This window comes from Musa acuminata, chromosome BXJ1-4 (assembly GCF_036884655.1).
Source record: "Musa acuminata AAA Group cultivar baxijiao chromosome BXJ1-4, Cavendish_Baxijiao_AAA, whole genome shotgun sequence".
In the NCBI taxonomy this organism is placed as follows: domain Eukaryota; kingdom Viridiplantae; phylum Streptophyta; class Magnoliopsida; order Zingiberales; family Musaceae; genus Musa; species Musa acuminata.
The window spans coordinates 3,853,371-3,874,527 of NC_088330.1; the positions used below are offsets into that span (position 1 = coordinate 3,853,371).

Below are 21,157 nucleotides of genomic sequence, written 5' to 3' on the forward strand. Positions count from 1 at the left end.
CATTCCACAACAACATATTTATTCACACCTCTTTATCTAAATTCATATTAAAAATAAAAATATAATTCTAAACACATTCTAAGTGGTTAAGTTGAGTTTTTAAGAGTTTATACAGAAAACTCAATGATTGCAATAAATACTATGTTAAATCTAAGGGGCAAAGTTATCCTATTCCCTAAATTTGTGGAAGCAAATTAAGATATTATGGATTATCGACGAAGTAAAGATTTCAAAACTAAGAAAAAACAATCATAAAAATTAGCAATGAAAGAATAAACTAAAAAGTTGACAGAAGATAGGGATAAACACTCCTTGTTTATATCCATAAAAAAAAAAATCAAATTCTTCCTTACGTCAAATCAATTATAAATATAATTTCAACTCAAGTACAAACTTATACACCTCATATAGATCCTGAATAGTTTCTCACACATTGTTTTTTCATCCTGTTTAGATCTCTCACTCTAGAGTGTAATTTAAGAACATTTATTTTCTCATATCTTAACCAAAATAATTTCTTATATTTTATGTGTATGAAGGAGTTTAATTATTTGAAATGATATATATTTTAGATAAATGTGTAAAATACAATAATATCAAATATTTTATTTAAAAGGTTAATATGCACGTGCACGCGCACACACACACTTGAAATGATATATATTTTAGATAAAATGTGTAAAATACCATAATATCAAATATTTTATTTAAAAGGTTAATATGCGCGTGCGCGCGCACACACACACTTGAAATGATATATATTTTAGATAAATGTGTAAAATACCATAATATCAAATATTTTATTTAAAATGTTAACACACACACATGCATATATATATATATATAATCATCAACTACTCTTATGTAGGTCAACCATATAAGTACATATATATAATCATCAACTACTCTTCATGCATGAAACACCACCTACCACATAGAACATTATCTCGACAACTTTAAGATCTATTGGTGTGAATTCTGCCGTCAAATAAACATAACCCTTATTATATCTACGGATGGACGGTGGATTCATCATCATCTTGGAGAACGCGACAGGCAAAGACAATACATGATTCCTTGAGGCTCACAAAACGGCGCCACATGTCGTCTTCCTGTCATCGATAAATCCAAATAAAATTAGGTGTCAATTTGCGATCGGGTCAAACCTCGGCCGTCGGCCACTTAAGACATGGGTTGGATGGGCCCTTCGAAACCAAATTGCTTACATTGGGGTTGGTAGGGTTTACGAAGCGTATAGTATAGTTGTCGACGTACCGAGGAATTTTATCATGTACGGACCAATTATTTTTTTATTTTTTTTGAGAAATAAGACTTTTAATTATGATTCTAATATATTTTATGTATAATACTTAAAATATTCCCAGTACTCGACGCTGGGCCGACAATGCTTTGATCTGCTGCATCTTTTCAAGCGTCAAACATATTAATGTCACACGTTTCGTGCTATTGCTAGTGAAGAGCTGTGGGACCCAGAGATGTGTCGAGCTAAACGACGATTGCTAGCTAAAAACAGACAGCAGATCCGATGGCTTGTCGCCCCCTTCTTCCCGCCTCTCATAGTGCTTGGACTCGTTCCTCGCTCCGTCGTCACCCGAGAAAGCGTTCCGCCGGTTCCATTTGTTCCGCCACATTCTTCCGCCCGAAAAGGACAGCACCAGGACGAACTCGGGCTCTCTCAAGGTCTCGTCTTCGCGGCCTCTGGTTTAGCAGATTCTAACGAACGGTTTGAGAGCTCCCATGAAGCTGCCGAAACCCTGACTTTAAATACTGTGATGGTAGCTCTCCCTCCATCTTCTCACCTCGGAGTACGTTCTAAGACGGAGAAGAACAAGAATGTCTGCATTGCTGCCCGCTTCCCTGTTGATACACGGAGGTTTGTGTTCTCTGACCATGAAGTCGATGCTTTGAGCCTCTCTGCACTCCTTATCTTAAGAAAGTTGGGATTTTGGAGATGTTTTCTTCTGTTCTGTTCTTCAAACTTCTTTCTATATATCTTCTGAGAAAAGCCTTCTTTTTAATGCTTAAACTGATTATATATTCCACTGCACAATCAAAAAAGGAGACGGTTTACCGCTCTGATTTCTTTCAACTCAAGGTGGGCAATTATGTCGGTCCGAGATGTATGCTGACATATAAGTCACAGGAGCTGGAGAACACCATAACGAATGCGGGAGTTGTGCTGCCACAGTCGTCGATGCCGTCCCTGCAAAGTGCATCCAATGTGAAGGCAAATGGAAGCCCAAACGGTGATCGGGATCTGACGAAATATGGGCGTGGAAGTGCAGTCTGGTTGAAGGAACATGGCGGCGAAGACGATGGCAATGGACTAATTAGAAGCAAGCAGGACAGGCCTCTCTCTCGCAAAATTAATGTCTCTGTTGCAATCCTAGCTCCATATAGGTAACAAGCACAAGCAGCTAGTTTCTGTAAATTTCCTGAGCTTGCTCTGCAAACTGTCATGATGATCTCAATACGGCAATCCTTTCCTTAAGCTCACTGATTCTTACTTGCTCGAATCTTGTGTCGTTGAAGGCTGCTAATCTTCTTCCGGATTGTTGTGCTCGGGATGTATCTTGCATGGAGAATCAAGAACAGGAACGAAGATGCAATTTGGCAGTGGGGAATGTCTGTCATCTGCGAGATTTGGTTCACCTTCTCTTGGCTTTTGGAGCAACTCCCCAAGCTTAGCCCTGTCAAGCGCACTGCCGAACTTGCAGTCCTGATCGATAAGTTCGAAACTGTGAGTCCGCAGAACCCACTTGGGAGACCCGATCTCCCAGGCATCGACGTCTTCATTACGACCGCCGACCCTGACAAGGAACCTCCGCTGGTCATGGCGAACACCGTCCTCTCCGTCCTTGCTGCTGACTACCCGGTCGAAAATCTCGCCTGCTATCTTTCGGACGATGCTGGCTCCATTCTGACTTTCGAAACAATGGCGGAGGTCGCCAGCTTCGCCACCGTCTGGGTTCCTTTCTGCCGCAAGCACAACATCGAGCCCAGAGGCCCCGAGAGCTACTTCAGCTTGTAGAAGGATCCTTACAGGAACAAAATGCGCCCCGACTTTGTCAAGGACAGGCGGAGGATGAAGAGAGAGTACGACGAGTTCAAGGTCCGCATAAATGCGTTGCTCGACACGGTCCGCTGGCGATCCGATGCTTATACTGCTCGTGAGGAGAGCAGGGCCTTAAGACGACATCGCGAGCTTTATGGTGATGAACCAATAGAACGTCCCAAGGTTCCGAAAGCGATATGGATGGCTGATGGCAGCCACTGGCCTCGAACTTGGATGAACTCCTCACCACATCATACTTACAGCAATCATGCTGCTATCGTTCAGGTAATGATTTAGTGCTGTCAGCAAATTTCAGTGATTTCTTTTGTATGTTAATGGAAAGCTACTACAAGTTTGCAGACATTGGAATCAACCTTCTGTTGCAGGTAATGCTGAAGTCTCCGAGCAACGAGTCAGTGCAGGGGAAGAATGAAGAAAGCAGGTGCCTTGACCTCAGCGGCGTCGACGTTAGACTACCCATGCTGGTTTATGTCGCCCGTGAGAAGCGCCCGGGCTACGAAGACAACGAGAAGGCCGGGGCCATGAATGCGCTCGTCCGCGCCTCTGCAGTCGTATCGAATGGGCCCTTCTTCCTCAACCTGGACTACGACAACTATGTCTGCAACTCGCGCGCGTTCCGCGAGGGAATGTGCTACATGATGGATCGAGGTGGCGAGCGCGTCTGCTTTGTCCAGTTCCCACGGCGCTTCGATGGCGGCGACCCCTCCGACGGCTACGCAGGGTACACCAACGTGGTATTTGAGGTCAACATGCGAGCACTTGATGGTATTCAGGGGCCGGTTTACTTGGGCAGTGGCTGCCTTTTCCGGCGAATGGCGCTCTACGGGTTCGACCCTCCACCGCCTCAAGAGCGCCATGGTGGTTGCTGTCGCTGCTGCTTCCCTCGGAAGCCTAAAACCCCCGGGGGCGTCGACTCGGACGAGGAGAGGCAGGATTCCCGGAGGGAGGATGAGAAGACCCTTTCCACCTATCAGAAGCGGTTTGGGAATTCGGCATCTCTCATCGACTCGATCCCCATGGCTGAGTTCCAAGGCCGACCTCTTGCCGATCACCCGACGGTGAAGGACGGCCGTTCCTGGGGCGCCCTCACTACTCCTCACGACCCTGTCACTCAATCCATGGTGGCCGACGCCGTGAGCGTCATCGCATGCAGCTACGAGGACAAGACGCAGTGGGGTCGGCGCGTCGGGTGGATCTACGTCTCCGTGACGGAGGACATCGTCGCCGGCTATCGGATGCACAACCGAGGGTGGCGGTCGGTCTACTGTGTGACCAGCGGCGACGCGTTCCGCGGGACAGCCGTCATCAACCTCACCGACCGGCTAAACCAAATCCTCCGGCAGGCGACGGGCTTCGTGGAGGTCTTCTTCTCACGCACAGTCCGCTGTTCATCACGCGTGGCATGAAGCGTTGGAATTTTAAAGGTTATAATTAAATGTGTTAAGCCATTATTTTGATTAACCATAATTAAATGTGTTAAGTCATTATTTTGATTAACCAAAATTAAAGTGATCCAATTAAAGTAAAATTATTTCGTTAAAGGACATAATTGTTATAAAAATTAATTGTATGGATACCATCATGTTCCTAACTTAATTACGAGATAAGTTAAGAATATGAAAATCTTGAGGCATAATTACAGATTCATCAATTATGAATATAATCATAATTGTAGATTCATCAGTTATGATTATAAATAAGGTTATGGTCCCCGGTTGCAGTATCAAATGAAGTTTTTCTTCACCCGTCAAGGAGAAATCTAAAGTTCAAAAGGTACTCTGCAATTGGAAGACCAAATCACCGATCAATTCAGAAAATACTCTAATGGATTCGTACGCTTCCGTATTAATATGTTTATCAATTGTTATAGAATTTCATGCTTATTATAGTGGATTAAATAAGTTTTATGGAAACATTCTTAATCCATTATTTTGGATCTATTCGGTTTTGATTCTATAAAACAATTGTTTGATCCATATTTCATATGTTAAAAGAACCCCAACAAGTGGTATCAGAGCCATCATACAATGATTGATGAACATTTAAGCTTATTTTCTCATATATTTTAATGATGTTTTCATCAATATTTTAAAGTAATTTGGTTCTATCATCGTTGGGAAAGATGATAGTTTTATGTAATCATGCTATTTTGAAGTGATTTGGTTCTATTATCATTGGAAAAGATTATGATTTTATGTAATCATGCTACAGGCTTCACATTCAATTCAATATCTTTTTCTAACGTGATATCAGTTTAATTTTGGATTATCTTTTTCACTTCGTGTCTTTTCCTATTCATCAATATGCAAAAATTCATTTTTGCACTAGAAGGCATAAATTTTCCAATTTTTTTTTGGATTTTATCTAATTAATATGAATTTAATTAATTAGATATTATTGCAATATTATGTTGGTTTAATAATATTGTTTTTGGATTTTATCTAATTAATATGAATTTAATTAATTAGATATTGTTGCAATATTATGTTGGTTTAATAACATTTTTGCAATATTATGTTAGTTTAATAATATTGTTTTTGGATTTTATCTAATTAATATGAATTTAATTAATTAGATATTGTTGCAATATTATGTTGGTTTAATAATATTGTTGCAATATTATGTTGGTTTAAACATAATATTGATTGTATAAAATTGTTTGTCGACATAAATTGAATGTAAAACATATTTTAGTCAACAAATTAAGATCAAGTCAATTTGACTAATATGATCTAAATTCAATTAATGATTGTTTAATATTAGATTGAGTAATTTAATATATGAAGTCGCCAAAGTGACCTCTCATATATAACATTTCTCATGAAAATATTAAATGTAGTGTGTATTTACATCCATGCGGTAATTATCCGGCCCAAAGGAAGGTTAATGACTGGTAGGATTTTATACATACTTGTAATGATAATACGTGATAATTATAAAGTTATACATGTAAATGATAAATCAATCCAAAGATGGGTTTTTCATTTGACATACCTTATTATCAGTATTTGATCATTACAACAAGACTACCACTAGCAATTAATATTGAAGTCCAAAGATAAGATATTAATGTTGCACTTGGTATCTTGAGATGGGTTAAATCATTATTTGAATTTACTTAAGTTTATGGTAATAAATATGAGCATAATTTCTGGTTATCTATTGTTCTCTTATTTAGGTTCTCTTATAAAAATATCTGCTAACCTCAATTCAGTACTGGTTTTAAACGAAACCAACTTTAAGGGCAAGAAAAGAAAATACAAATATGGAAAGAATGAGGCTGATAAGGACCCAGTACAGAAGAAACAAAATAAGGATGATACTTGTTTCTTTTGCAAGAAATCTGGGCATTTAAAGAAGGACTGTGCTAAATATCATGCTTGGCATGCTAAAAAGGGAACATTCCTTACTTTGGTTTGTTCAGAAATCAATTTAACTTCAGTACCTAGAAACACTTGGTGGTTAGACTCCGGTGCAACAACTAACATCAGTGTATCAATGTAAGGTTGCCTAAGCTACCGAAGGCCTAATAATGCTGAGAGAAGCATTTATGTGGGGGACGAAAAATCGGTATATGTGAAAGCTATAGGCATATTTAGATTGTTATTGTGTACCGGATATTATTTGGATTTAAAAGACACTTTTATTGTACCGTCATTTAGACGGAACTTAATTTCTATTTCTTATTTGGACAAATTTGGTTATTCTTGTTCATTTGGAAACAATCAGTTTACTTTGTCTTTAAATTCAAATATAATTGAAACTGGTTCACTTATGACTTATGACAATCTATATTTACTTGATACTATAGCATCCTAACATGAAACCTTGAACGCGGAATTGCGAGGTACTAAATGTAAAATTGAAAATTCTGGTATATTATGGCATAAACGTTTGAGTCATATCTCTAGAAATAGAGTTGAAAGACTTGTGTATGGGATTCTTGATCCCATTGACTTATCAGGTCTAGATGTTTGTGTTGAATGCATTAAAGGTAAACAAACCAAACCTAAGAGATCATGTGTATATAGAGCTACAGACGTCTTAGAATTGATACATACAGATATTTGTGGACCATTTTCTACACCTTCATGGAATGGTCAACAATACTTCATATCATTCATAGACGATTACTCTAGATATGGATACATGTATCTAATACATGAAAAATCTCAATCAGTGTCCTAAAAGAAATTTGGAAACTTAAGAAATGCATAAGATTCCCTATGCATCAACTGTAGGAAGTCTAATATATGCATAGATTTGTACGCATCTGGATATAGCGTACATTGTTGGAGTGTTAGGCAGATACTTAAGCAATCCTAGAATGGATCATTGGAAGGCAGCTAAAAGAGTCATGAGATATTTAAAGAGAACAAAAGATCATATGCTCACATATAGGAGATCAGACCATTTGGAGATCATTGGGTATTCTGACTCCGATTTTGTTGGATACCAAGACAGTAGGAAATCCACTTCGGGCTACATTTATATGTTGGCTGGTGGGGCGATTTCTTGGCGTAGTGCCAAGCAATCTCTTATTGCTTCTTCCACTATGGCAGCGGAATTTGTAGCATGTTTTGAGGCATCCAATCATGGAATTTGGCTAAGAAATTTTGTCATAGAGCTGCAAATAGTATAAGGGATTGAAAGACCACTAAAGATATACTGTGACAATAAATCAGCTGTTTTATACTCTAATAACAATAGGAGCTCGACTAAGTCAAAGCACATTGACATCAAGTTCCTAGTTGTGAAAGAAAAGGTACAAAGTAAATAAATTTCTATAGAACACTTAGGAACAAACTTTATGTTGGCAGATCCTCTCACAAAAGATGTACCACTCAAAGTTTTTTTTTATGAGCATACTGCTCATATGGGTATATCAGAATTTGAGAAAACTTCAGTTTAGTGGGAGCCTGTCATATGTTTGTTGTATGTTCTATGCCAGATTCTATATTTGTACAGACATTTTCTGATCAGAAATAAAGCTTCAGTTTATTATACTTTGTACATTATGGCTATTAAAGTTATTAATGATCTCATAAAGATAAAGTTGGACCAGTTGAAAATTGACATGTACAGATCATATTCATGTAATTTTCATGCTACACATTTCATAATTGATCTATGTCATTTGGTTATGTTAATATTAGTGATCATTGATGGGTTTAGCTATGATTGATATAGCGAAGACCGCTTTGGTCCTATATTAATATAGCCAATGGACGAGATTGTTTTGTATGTCCTGTTTAATAATGGCAACAGTTTTGAGCTCATAAAGTATAGCACATTTATAAGGATACATATGTGACTCAATGGGAGATTGTTGGAATTTTAAAGGTCACACATGTATAATTAAATGTGTTAAGCCATTATTTTGATTAGCCAAAATTAAAGTGATCCAATTAAAGTAAAGTTATTTGGCTAAAGGACATAATTGTTATGAAAATTAATTGTGTGGATACCATCATGTTCCTAACTTAATGACGAGATAAGTTAGGAATATGAAACTCTTGAGGCATAATTGCAGATTCATCAATTATGAATACAATCATAATTGTAGATTCATTAGTTATGACTATAAATAAGGTTATGGTCCCTGGTTGCAGTATCAAATGAAATTTCTCTTCACCCGTCAAGGAGAAATCTAAAGTTAAAGGGTACTCTGCAATTGGAAGACCAAATCACCGATCAATTCAGAAAATACTCTAATGGATTCATTAGGTACGCTTCCGTATTAATATGTTTATCAATTATTATAGGATTTCATGCATATTATAGTGGATTAAATAAGTTTTATGAAAACATTCTTAATCCATTATTTTGGATCTATTCGGTTTTGATTCTATAAAACAATTGTTTAACCCCAACATGAAGATCCTGCAGCGGATTGCGTACCTCAACCTCTCCACGTACCCCTTCACTTCCCTCTTCGTCACCGTCTACTGCCTCCTCCCCGTTCTCTGCCTCTTCTCGGGGCAGTTTATCGTGCAGACCCTCAGCGTGACCTTCCTCGCCTACATCCTCATCCTCACCGTCACGCGCTGCATCCTCGCCATTCTCGAGATCAGGTGGTCGGGGATCCAACTCGTGGACTGGTGGCGCAACGAGCAGTGGTGGGTGATGGGAGGAACCAGCGCCTGCCTCGCTGCTCTGTTCCAGGGGGTGCTGAAGGTGACGACCGGAGTCGACGTCTCGTCCAACGGCACCAAGACATCCGCAGATGGCGACGAGTCCAGCGAACCGCACGGACTGAAATGGACGTGGCTGATGATTCCGCCGATCACCATCATGTTGGTAAACCTCATCGCAATCGCGGTCGGGGTCAGCCGCACCATAAACAGTTCGTCGCCGGAGTGGAGCAAGCTCTTGGGTGGTCTCGTCTTCAGCGTCTGGGTGCTGATACATCTCTACCCATTGGCCAAGGGGCTGATGTGGAGTCGATCGGGAGGGAAGACGCCAACCGTAGTCTTCATCTGGTCCGGCCTCATAGCCATCACCATTTCACTGCTCGGTGTCGTGCTTCACACTCCTTCCGGTGATCACCAGATTGGTGGCTCCATCACATTCCCTTGAGTCACACTCTCTACAGCACTCATTTGCTGCTGGTTATAATTAAACTAGGATTAGATTATAATTACGAGTTTCTTTTTAATAAGGTCTAATTACAACCAGATATCATCAGTTATTATTTTTGCCTATTCTTTCATATATAAAATAATAAGACCCTCATATTATTTTATATGACGATGAATAATTCTTTAAACATAAATTACACTGAGTAATTAGACATAATGAAAATGTATTAAATGATATTTTAAACCTTGAGTCTTTCAAAAGTAAATCAGTATATCAAATTTATTTGTTAGGATCTTTTGAATAATGTTTATTGAGTATGTTTAGTTCAATTGTTTATTGAGTCTATTTAATTTTCTTTTAATCAATCAATCAATGAAATATTATTCCAGTTTGTGACAAAATCCTAGGAGGTCGATCCCCTCGAAGCAATCATTCTCGTTCCCTTCTCTTGTTTCTTTTACGATAAGACTTAGGGTCTTATCATTTGGTATCAGAGCAATTGATAAGACCCTAAGATCTTATCGTGTAAGAAAAGGGAATAATCGTTTTGAGGAGATCGATCTCCTTGATCGTTTCGAGGGGATCGACCTCCTAGGATTTTGTCACATACGGGAATGATATTTCATTAATTAATTAATTAAAAGAAATGATTACATCATTATTTATAGAATTCCACCTAGGATCCATCAGGACTCTAACTGAATTAAACAGATTTAATAAACAACTGGATTAAATAGACTCAATAAACATTATTCAAAAGCTCATAAAAATAAATTATAACATTATTCAATAAGAATTTAAACTATTAATATTTGATAAAGGGATCAATCGCTTAATATTATTTTTTATTTTTGATTAAAAATTATATATCCTTCATATGATTAATTATGAAGCCAAAATACTAATTCAATTTATGTAAGTTAAATAAAATTACATATGTCTCCCTCTGAATCCACTAATTTCTATATTTATTCACTCGAATTTAAGTTAATAATGTCAAATATTATATATATGTATTATGTTTTTTTAATTAAATGATTATGGACATAAACGTGATATTATAATTAATTGTATTCAATTTAAGTAAGTAAAAACCAATACCTGGTCCGGGTCCTGCTACCGGGCCCATGGGCCCGGATTACGAAGCAACTGCCCTAGGTGTAAGTACATCTCGTTGGCGTGGGCAGAGAAGACGGGCCCGAGCTCTTCACAGTGCCTCCCTCTCCCTCTCTCTCAGGTGCGTGTCTGTCCCTTCTTCTTCCTCTTCCTCTTCTTATATATACACCCCGATCTGCGTCAGTATGCCGTTATCATCATGTTCTATTTAGATCTCAAGGCTTGGGTCGAAGACGGAGGAACCGTGAAGGCGCTCCTCTTTCGCCACATACCTTTCTCTGTCTTTTGGATATTCTTTGCGCTTGAAATTTGGTGTAGGAATTCCGAAAAGTTTCATATTTAGGGTGAGCGGTGGTTCTGCTTATTTCCTCTGTTCTTTTCAATCCCGATCCGTACCTATTTTTCTTTATGGTTATATTTGGTATGGATTTTCTAAGTCTTTAGACGGAAGAATCGTAAAAATTCTGCTTTTTCTCCACACCTCTTTGTCTTTTGGGTGTTTTGTATTTGAAATGTTGTTTGACTAGGAATTCTGAGAAGTTACATTTTTAGTGCTTAGTGGTTGTCCTGCTCGATATTTGCCTGTTATTGCAATGTATCTGGAAACACTGGTAGAAATGCTTCCGAGATCAATGGGGTTTCTGTTGTTATCACTCAGTCATCAACTGAGAGATGAAACTGTAAGGTAATGCAGAATATAATTTGGTTTGGCTACTTGGATTTGGTTGCCTGTGAGGGCGATTAGAATGAAGCATAAAGAACTGTCTGTTCCAAAAGAATCATCCGGTGAGAAACAATATTAGTTGGAGTTACGATTGGCTAATTCTTTATACACCACATAAATTATTTGTTCTTTTTACTCCTTTTTCTTTAACCCCTTCTCCATATCGTTGCTAATGTGTCTATCTTGTTTATGATGGATCTGTATTCTAATTTTTTTTTCATACCTAATTATTAGTTTTCTCTGCTCTTCTCAGTAGTTCAAACCTAAATGTGTTAGGTAAAAGGCTGCCAGCTTTATATTGAGATCCTTCTGCCTCCTCTCTTCAATCACCTGTCATCCTTGCCATGCATTTTCTTTCCATCAGTCCAAACTTTTCGGATGATACAAGTAAAAAATTGTTTTAGTGATCATATATCCTAAAGTTGACATAGAAGTTGATATATAGGAATACTAAACTACTCTATGAATTCTCTAGCCCTAAAATTCTTCAACTTTACATTCAATTTTCATTGTTTCTAATCATAAAGTGAAACTAGTCTTCATCTTTAGACTCTCTTTTAAATGAGGAGAGCTGAAACACTACCATAAAGTTTTCTCAACTATAACATCAGAAATCCTAATACTCAGAAAATGTGATTTTTATGCTGCCCACAAGTAATTATCAGCTCAATAGGATGTATTTCATCAGAATCAATTTATATTGCATATGATCAGCGTACTTTGGATATGGTAACTATGGTGTACCATCGATGGCAGCATTAATTTTGAAGGAAAAATACACTACCTCATCAAACATTTTTGTTGACATTTTTCCAACGCAGTCACTCACCTTGTTGTTTCCAAAACCATTACCCTAATAACTTCACCTCTTATTTCACTCAGTGTGGTTTTGTGTAGCAATTGGCCATGGGTAGGGTACTCATTGATTTCACCATAACGTGAATCCTAACTTGAACCTGTCTGGTTATCAAATTATTTAGAGCCAAAACCGATTTAGGTACCCACTTTCCTACTTGAACCCATGCCAAACCAACCTAATGGGTACTCAAACTTGGTTTAAGCAGGAAATAGATGTGAGGACTTGGTTAAGAACCTGATCTGCTTCCATTATCATTTAGTAATAGAGTGGAAATGGGTAAGGTACCCATGAATTTCAGCTTACCCAAACCCTACTAGGGTACTATTGTTTCTACCAAAACCTATGCCAAACCTGATTAAAGGGTACCTGAAACCGATTTAAACAGGTCAGATAGACCCATGTACCAAAAAAAAAAAGAGAAAAAAGGGACTCACTGCTGCCACCCTTAGATTTGTGACTTTCTGCTCCTCTTACATCTCACTGTGTACTTCCCCTTTTCTTCACATGTTCTTGTCATCCTGCTCTATGTGCTCCTTACACTTCTTAGATGTCGTCCAATTTAGTCCCACAGTCAAGAAAATCTCACACTGTTTCGCCGTTGAATCTTGCTTCCCATCTTCAATTCATTCGCTAGAAAGATTCCTCTAACTGTGGTATCTATCTCCCTCTTCACAGTTAAAAGTTCAATCTCATCCGACAAAAGTTGGTTATCTTGTGAGCTAAAGAGCTGTTTTGATATCAGTTTATGCAGTTTACCCTCTTTTTCATTGCCACGTTCTTTTGTGCTTCTTGGTTTCTTTTGCAGATTAGGGTTTGGAAGTTGGATCAACAATGTGGAGCTGGATGACCCCTCTCCTCTGTTTCTTCCTGATTTAGCATATGATTTAGAAGAATTTGATTCGTTGGGAGTAGCGGTTGGAGGGGTCATTGGATTATGGGCAGCAGTGAGGCCGACCCATCTGCCAAGGCTCCAAAGACATCTGCAGCTCAGGTACTCAGATGTCATCCTTGGGGTCTAAAAATCTCTCTTTGGATTGTAGTCTGCTGGAAAAGATCATTTTTTTCTTTAATGTTATTGTTTTAGGAGCAAACTCCTGCCACTAGCTCCACCCCTGCTGTGACCGTTTACCCTGACTGGTCAACCTTTCAGGTGGTGCACCTTATTTCTGTCAATGAAGTCTTTCCTCTTGCACTTTAAATGTTCTTGCTTGTTGATTATTTATGTGCTTTGGGGAACTAATCAAGTTGCATTATTTTTCATTCCGATAGGCATATTCACCGATTCCACCACATGGATTTTTTCATTCTCCAGTGGCATCGAATCCCCAGCCCCATCCTTACATGTGGGGACCTCAGGTGCCTTTTGTTATTGAATTATTCCAAGGATTGTTTTGCTTATGGGTTTGTTTTGATTCTTTTGAATATTTATCTATCTCTATGTTGGATGAGTCTCAATATATCCTTTTTTTGAGGTATTTCAGAAGAAGAAATAAGTGAATTATGAATAATCATACTAGAAAAACTTGTTTTCTTAGTCAATTTCAGTAACATGTACTATAGGAGTCAATCTAATTCATTTATTGTGGTAACATCATGTGAATTACATGAAGTCAGAAAGCTATATGGGTTATAAAAGCCTCTTGAATCATTGTAGTGTGTCTAGTCTGCAGGTTAACCATACACTAAGAACTGCTAATTGTTTTTTCAAGATCATTTTGTGACTTTTTTCTACAGTACAATGGCTAGGTTTGATTATTCAAACTTGAAACCCTTGCTATGTGAATCCATGCGGAAATCAAAGAAGGAAAATCATACACTGGATCATTCTTTCCCTACAGGCAAAAGCTACTTGTTGGGTTGAAGTAAAAGTTTAGGTGGACCACCTCGTTTTATCTTTACTCGCAAAATTTGCCACTGCTTATACTGTTAGTATTTATCATCTTCATGAAGTAACAGTAGGAAAACAAAATAGTTATCTTGCATGGTATCTAAATTTTTCAACATGCTAGCAGACCTTCATTTGCAGCCTTTTGCTTGCAGCACCTTATGCCACCATATGGGACTCCACCACCTCCATATGTGATGTATCCTCCTGGAGGGTTATATTCTCATCCATCTATGCCTCCTGTATGTTCTTTCAAATCATACCTGGCTGCAATCTATCTTACAAGAATGTTTTTCTTTCCCATAATAGAATTGTGTTTGATACTTCACATTCTGCAAATGTTGAACAGGGGGCACACCCTTTTAACCCTTATGCTATGACATCTGCAAACAGCAATGTTGAGGCTTCTGTGAGTTACCCGCTGTGCCAGCCAGCCTTTTATCTTATGTTTTCACTATATACCTGGAATAATTGAACTAGTTATGACATATCATATCTCTAGGGAGGTGCTCCTGGAGTGGAAATGGATGGTAAGTCATCTGAAGGTAAGGAAAGAAGTCCCATAAGAAGATCCAAAGGAAGTTTAGGTAGTTTGAATATGATTACAGGAAAGAACAACAGCGAGCCAGGTAAAACATCAGCGCAACCAGTTAATGGAGCGTTCTCTCAGAGGTACATCAAAATCTAGGCTTGATTATCATGACTTTAGTTACTATATTCAGGTGACACCTTTGCACAAGACATTGTTTATTTCTAAGATAACATGGTTTATGTAGTGGCGAAAGTGGAAGTGAGAGTTCAAGTGAGGGGAGTGATGCCAATTCTCAAAATGTGAGCATTTCTTATGCTTTTTTATGTTTCTTCTTCTTTTAATTTTAATTTAATGTCATGCTATTCTTTACCTTTCTTGCAAATGGTTGTCTTCTTGTTGTCCCTTATCTTGGTAGGTTAGTCTTAAATTGTTTCACTTACTACCTGGTGCTTCTCCTACTTTGATGTGTAGTAGTTTTTAGTTCCTATAAGTTCATCTGGAAATTATAACCTCTACTGACACTAGGAGAAGATACAGGACCTCTGTCATATCTTTGGTTACTTTTTCCATCATTGTTGTTATTTCCATACAAGTGTTCTTTATTACTTTGGTTTGATACTCTGCATGGACAACTGGGCAAATTCATGTTTATGTTGTGCCTCATTAGTCTCCTGTCTTTTATGACTTAAAGAGTTACAATGTCTTTATACTTTTAACACTGGATATTAGACATTTATTTATAGTCTAACAGTAGATCAAAGTATCCATTCACCTTACTTGATATTAATTGATATTAATTTGTCATAAACTCATGATGGTTTTGACTTTATATAAATTTGGAAGCTAGACATGGTTTAGAGCAAGGTTCGTCGTACCGTACCATACCGGCGTTTCGACCCGGGCTCGGTATGGTACGGTACCAGTATACCGGGCGGTACATCAGGGTGTACCGAATAATTTTATACTTTTTCATACTGTAGCAGTGCTGCAGTATAGTACTGTAGCGGTACCGGGCGGTCCGCGTACCGGTAACCTGTCGGACCGGTATGTGCCGCCCGGTACATACCGCCCGGTATGGGCGGTACGCTTCGGTATGACAGACCTTGGTTTAGAGGAGTAAAAGATACATTTTTACTTGTATCACTTGGTTGAAGAAAGCTGCTCATGCAAATTTAAGTTTAATTTAATAATAGATAGTGAATCATATCAGTAGAAGAGGACTGATGTGGTTACAGAAGAGTATTTTCTCTTGTGTGAAAGCACATATAAAAATCAATATGAGTTTGTGCTAAGGCTTCCTGATTCTTTAAGAATTGACATGTTGACAGAAAGTTGATGTGGATTTAGTTAAGTTGTTTTTTCTATCTATAGATATTGTGATTAGATACTGTTTGTTGATTAGAAATAGTTGTGTAAGGAGAGTAAAGAGAGACCTAAAGATTTTTTTACTAGAAACATTAAAAACATATTTTAATCCTCTTGATTTAACTAGAGATATTGCTTTATGTGGAGCTTAATGACATGAAACTATTTATGTATTGAAACCCCAAATAGTTGGGTCATTACTTGTCGATCTTGATTAAATAATTGTTTGCATTTGCACATAAGAACGAATTTGAGATTTTTTTTGGTTAAAACTTATCGGCTTAGACCATTCACTTCATTGGTTTCCACAGGATTCACACCCAAAGACAACTGGTGGGCATGAGTCTTTTGGTGGTAGGTGAATGCAAATATATTTTTGCTTATTTAATTTTATTATCACGTTTGCTGACTTTCAATTTATATGCATTACAACAGAGGCTTCCCAGAATGGCAATTCCGCAAGTGGTTCTCAGAATGGTGTTACTCAAATGCCATCACAGACACCGTTGAGTCATCCTTTGTCTATGGTGCCTATGTCAGCAACTGTACCTGGAGCAATTGTTGGTCCCACCACAAACTTAAATATAGGGATGGACTACTGGGGTGCTCCAAGCTCATCCCCTGTTCCGGTGCATGGTAAGATTCCTGCGACTGCAGTTGGAGGAGCTGCAGTTCCTGGTGCTCCATCTGATCTTTGGTTGCAGGTATTCCCATGGCTCCTTTTCTAGTTGCACTTGCAAACTATTTTCTGGTTATTAAATATGTTTCATACTTCTATGAGTGTTAAAGTTTCAATGTTGTATGTTCATAAAAGAGTGCATAAATGACTTGATGCTTCACAAACTATTCAAGTCTCCTATGTTCCATATTAATGTCAATACAACAACAACAAAGTCATAAGTCCCAACTATTTAGGGTCGACTAAATGGATCTTTTGTTGTCATTGATATATGTAAAAAATCATATGTTTAGTTAAGTTCATAATAGTTAAATATTTATTTATAGTTTCTATTAAAGTAGTTTTAGGTCTTTCTCTATCTCTCTTCGTACCACTAACATTAATTATTTCACCTCTCTGACTATCATATTCGGAGGTCCTCTCAGCACATGCCCATACTATCTTAAATAATTTTTTCTCATCTTATCCTCTATCGAAGTAGTACTTAATTGTTCTCATCTTAACCAAGCTACTCACTTGTCCCCTAAACTATTCCAGACCTCAATAAGGATATTATCAAGCCTCATACTCTTAGCTATTTTCATCTTTTTTAATGCGTCATTTACTTCATTAGTTCTAGTTTTACAAATAAATCTATGATTATTAAATCTGCCATCATTATTTATCTCTAAATCTAAGTCCTGTGTGGAATATTCATTAAATAATTTATAAAAATAATTTTCTCATCTTTCTTTAATCTTGTTATCATTAACAAGTATTCTTTAATCTTCGTCTTTAATGCATATAATATTTCCTAAACCCTTGCACATTCTTTTCCTAGCTTTAGTAATTCGATATATATATTTTTTACCATCTTTAGTACCTAATTTAAGCTTTGTATCTTGCCATACTAACCGCTATTTCAGTTTCATTTTTAGATTCTTTATATCTTTTAAATTTTTTCTTATTTTTATAATTTTGCTAATCTTTAAAACATGATCTTTTAGTAAAAATATTTTTTGAACTTCCTCGCATCACCACCAACTCTCTTAAAGTTACACTTCTACCTTTCGTTTCATCAAGAATCTCCTTTGTTAAGCTCGTAATCTTATTAGCCATCGTAGTCCAAATAATATTAATATTATCCTTATCTAAGTACCAAGTCGTCTCCTTTTTCATTTTATTTTTAAAAATATTTAAATTATCATATTTAAAATTACACCATCTAGTCCTAGTAATTTTTTTCACCATTTTTTTCTTTTATTTTCTATAGTAAATATCTAATACCATCAACCTATATTGATTCGTCAAACTTTCGCTAGGTATAACATTACAATTTGTACAAATGACTTTATCTACCTTTCTAGTGAGACAAAAGTCTATTTGACTATAGTTGTGACCACTATTATAAGTAATTAAATATTTATATTTCTTCTTAAAATGAGTATTTACAAATATAAGTTCATATGAAGTTGCAAAATCTAAAATTATTCCACCATCTTCATTTCTCTCCCCATAACCAAAGCTCCCACGTTCCCCTTTATATGAATCATATATTTACCCTACATGATAATTCAAATCTCCTTCAATTATAAAATTTTCAGTTATAGACATTCCTTGAATGATATCATCTAAGTTATTCCAAAATTTTCATTTGATTTGTTTATAAAATTTGAGGGGCATCAACACTAATGACATTCAAAACATTTTATCATTTCATAAATTTTAGAACTATAATTCTATCTCCAAATCTTTTTACATCTACAACATTGTTTTCTTAAAATCCTTATTAGTAGTAATTTCTACATCATTTCTATACTTAACTTTTATAATATATCAAATTTTAAATCCAGTACTATCAATCTTTTTAGAATTTTCTCATATCAACTTAGTCTCTTGTAAACAAATAATATTTATTTTCTTTTGATCATAATGTATACCAATTCTAATCCATTCGTTGAAAGTGTTTCTATATTTCAAGTTGCTAATCTAACTCTTTGTTCTTGGACTAATTTTACTCCCATTGGTCCAAAACAATGAGAGAATTCTTGCCTATTTGGTATCATATCCGGACACCAATGTGATGGGCCGCTTCTAAGCAATCTCCTAGCCCATCGTTTGCAATTTGGGACACCTAGGTGATGAAGGTACCTCGCGTCACTTCTAGGTGTCGACCTAGCTTTATACTGAGATTGATTAAGATTCATATTCATGAGATTTGACATAGTCTTACGCTGGTTGTTAGTAACCTAATGCAACCCTCCACCTTTTTCATCTGGACGGTATTGGCGGTGTTCTTAATGTCAATAGAGGGCATCCATATAATATTGTGCGTTGTTCACCAGAGTTTGAAAGGCACTGCATTTGGAAAAGACAACTATTCTAGTGTTTAGAAAAGTATCAAATGACTGTAAACAACATTGCTTTTACATTTTTAGATGCTACCTATAAATTTCTGGAAAGTAAATGGTTTTGGAAAAGGTAAAATAGCAATTGGAGCAGGTACAACACAAAGATAGATACCAAGGAAAGCATTTAATATACAGAAAGCTAAACAAGACATTAGCTTCATTTTTCCAAACATGTAGAATCCAACATGGTACAAGGGCCACTTTATTACAATAACTCACCTTAGATGTCACAAACACCACTTCAATCTGCACATAATTTACACCCACAATCCTGGTTCTATAGCAGATGCAGACAGTTGATAATAATATCTAACACTGCCGATCTAGCATCCGGATGAGGTTTGGACTTGGTGATCATCAATGAAGCAAGATAGAAGCCGACAAGTAAGACTATTTCTAAAATCATCTCCTACCAAATGTGCATAAACAGTGAACCATGCACACTGCAACCTAAAATGTCATTTTTCATGAAGCGTCAGATTCATCTATATTGTTCAGCATGGAAAAGGTTGGATTAGGCTGCACATCATTGTCATTGCCATGGCTTCGATAGTTGCTAGAGGACTAGATAGTTTCATTAAAAAATTCCTTTTCCCCTATTTGTGTCTCAAATAAAATCATAGCTCAGATGCGGTTCTTGCTGTGTGTGCTTGTGTGCGTGTGGATATAACTATGCCCATGTGTGCATATGCAGATATGTGTGTGCACATGCACACCCGTGAGTATGTGCATGCTATTTACATTATAGTGCTAGTAATTTTATTTTATGTAGATTCTCAAATACAGAGATAAACTGTTTATTTAATATTTTCCTCGAGTTTAGGTTCTCTGAAACAAATGCTGAAGTGCTTAACAAGATTTACTTGATCTAGCAACAGAAAGTAGAGTTATCTTGGTTAGCATGTTTTTTCCATTAACAATTTTGGCTACATTCAGGATGATAGAGAACTTAAAAGGCAGCGAAGAAAGCAATCAAACAGAGAATCTGCACGTCGGTCCCGATTACGTAAGCAGGTACAATTCCACATGCTTTTTTTTTGTTGCAAATATTAAATAACTCTCCAACTTATGAAGATAACAGTGTCATTAATGGTTAATGATTTGCAGGCAGAGTATGAAGAACTGGCTCAACGTGCCGATACTTTGAGAGAGGAAAATGCTTCCTTGAGGGCAGAGCTCACCAGGATCAAGGAGGAGTACGAGCAACTTCTTTCTCAAAACACATTGCTTAAGGTGATGAGTCTTATTTTCCTTTAATACGCCATTGATGTCTCCTAAAATCCATGCCGGCATATTCTAGCATGTATTGATTGTCAATGCAACCTTGCAGGAGAAAATTGGTGAAGTAAAGCAAAGTGCGGAAGATCAAAGTCTTGATGGAAAAGAACAATGTTCCGGAGATGACAACCCGAAAAGGAACTTAGATTCTGATGCTCAAGCAGCAGAAACAGAGCAAGGGCAGAGTGGCGTCTAGCCCCTCCCTGCTCGAGATTGGAGTCTAACCCCAAAGGATCCCCACGCCCAGATAACATAAAATGGTTAAGAACTGTTGTTGCTGTCAATTGGTATTAGGTAAAACTGTCACTACTAAGGCAGATATAGATAGGGTGGGAAGGCGCAGCTTCTTCATCTTCTGTCAGCATGGCTAGTGTGACCCTTCTCACTCGCCTATTTGTATGCTTAACCTTTGATTGGATGTATTGCTCCATGAGAAACTAATTATTGCTAATGCTGTAATGTTAACTTTCATCTTTTCGTTGAACAAAAAACCTGTGTTTTATCATGTCAGGTGTTTAAATTGAAGAGAAATCTGAGTATAGTTCATTTAGTAAGTACAGCAATTCTTGCCAATATACAGCCTTGCTAATGCATTGGTGTGTATTCAACACTTTAATGAACAATGAACATGTTAACATTTCTATGCTATG

The 21,157-nt window shown here is 37.2% G+C and overlaps 1 protein-coding gene and 1 pseudogene across 4 annotated transcripts; both read left to right on the forward strand.

Moving 5' to 3' along the window:
• Nucleotides 1–1,496: 1,496 nt before the first annotated feature.
• LOC135672011 (cellulose synthase-like protein D2) lies at nucleotides 1,497–9,676 on the forward strand (annotated as a pseudogene).
• Nucleotides 9,677–10,821: 1,145 nt separating this feature from the next.
• LOC135581872 (bZIP transcription factor 1-B-like) lies at nucleotides 10,822–21,012 on the forward strand. Of its 4 annotated transcripts, XM_065158126.1 has the most exons (15): nucleotides 10,822–10,916; nucleotides 11,008–11,139; nucleotides 13,184–13,369; nucleotides 13,463–13,528; nucleotides 13,648–13,734; nucleotides 14,419–14,505; nucleotides 14,613–14,672; nucleotides 14,766–14,793; nucleotides 14,872–14,935; nucleotides 15,040–15,094; nucleotides 16,472–16,514; nucleotides 16,596–16,864; nucleotides 20,166–20,243; nucleotides 20,337–20,462; nucleotides 20,560–21,012. In XM_065158126.1, exons 3-15 carry the CDS (start codon nucleotides 13,313–13,315, stop codon nucleotides 20,701–20,703), a joined length of 1,164 nt encoding a protein of 387 aa, XP_065014198.1. In that variant the 5' UTR covers nucleotides 10,822–10,916; nucleotides 11,008–11,139; nucleotides 13,184–13,312; the 3' UTR covers nucleotides 20,704–21,012. The 4 variants fall into 4 exon arrangements, with proteins under 4 accessions (XP_065014198.1, XP_065014182.1, XP_065014192.1 ...); XM_065158110.1 differs by having other exon boundaries at nucleotides 14,766–14,935; XM_065158120.1 differs by lacking the exon at nucleotides 13,463–13,528 and having other exon boundaries at nucleotides 14,766–14,935.
• The last annotated feature ends 145 nt before the right edge of the window (nucleotides 21,013–21,157 follow it).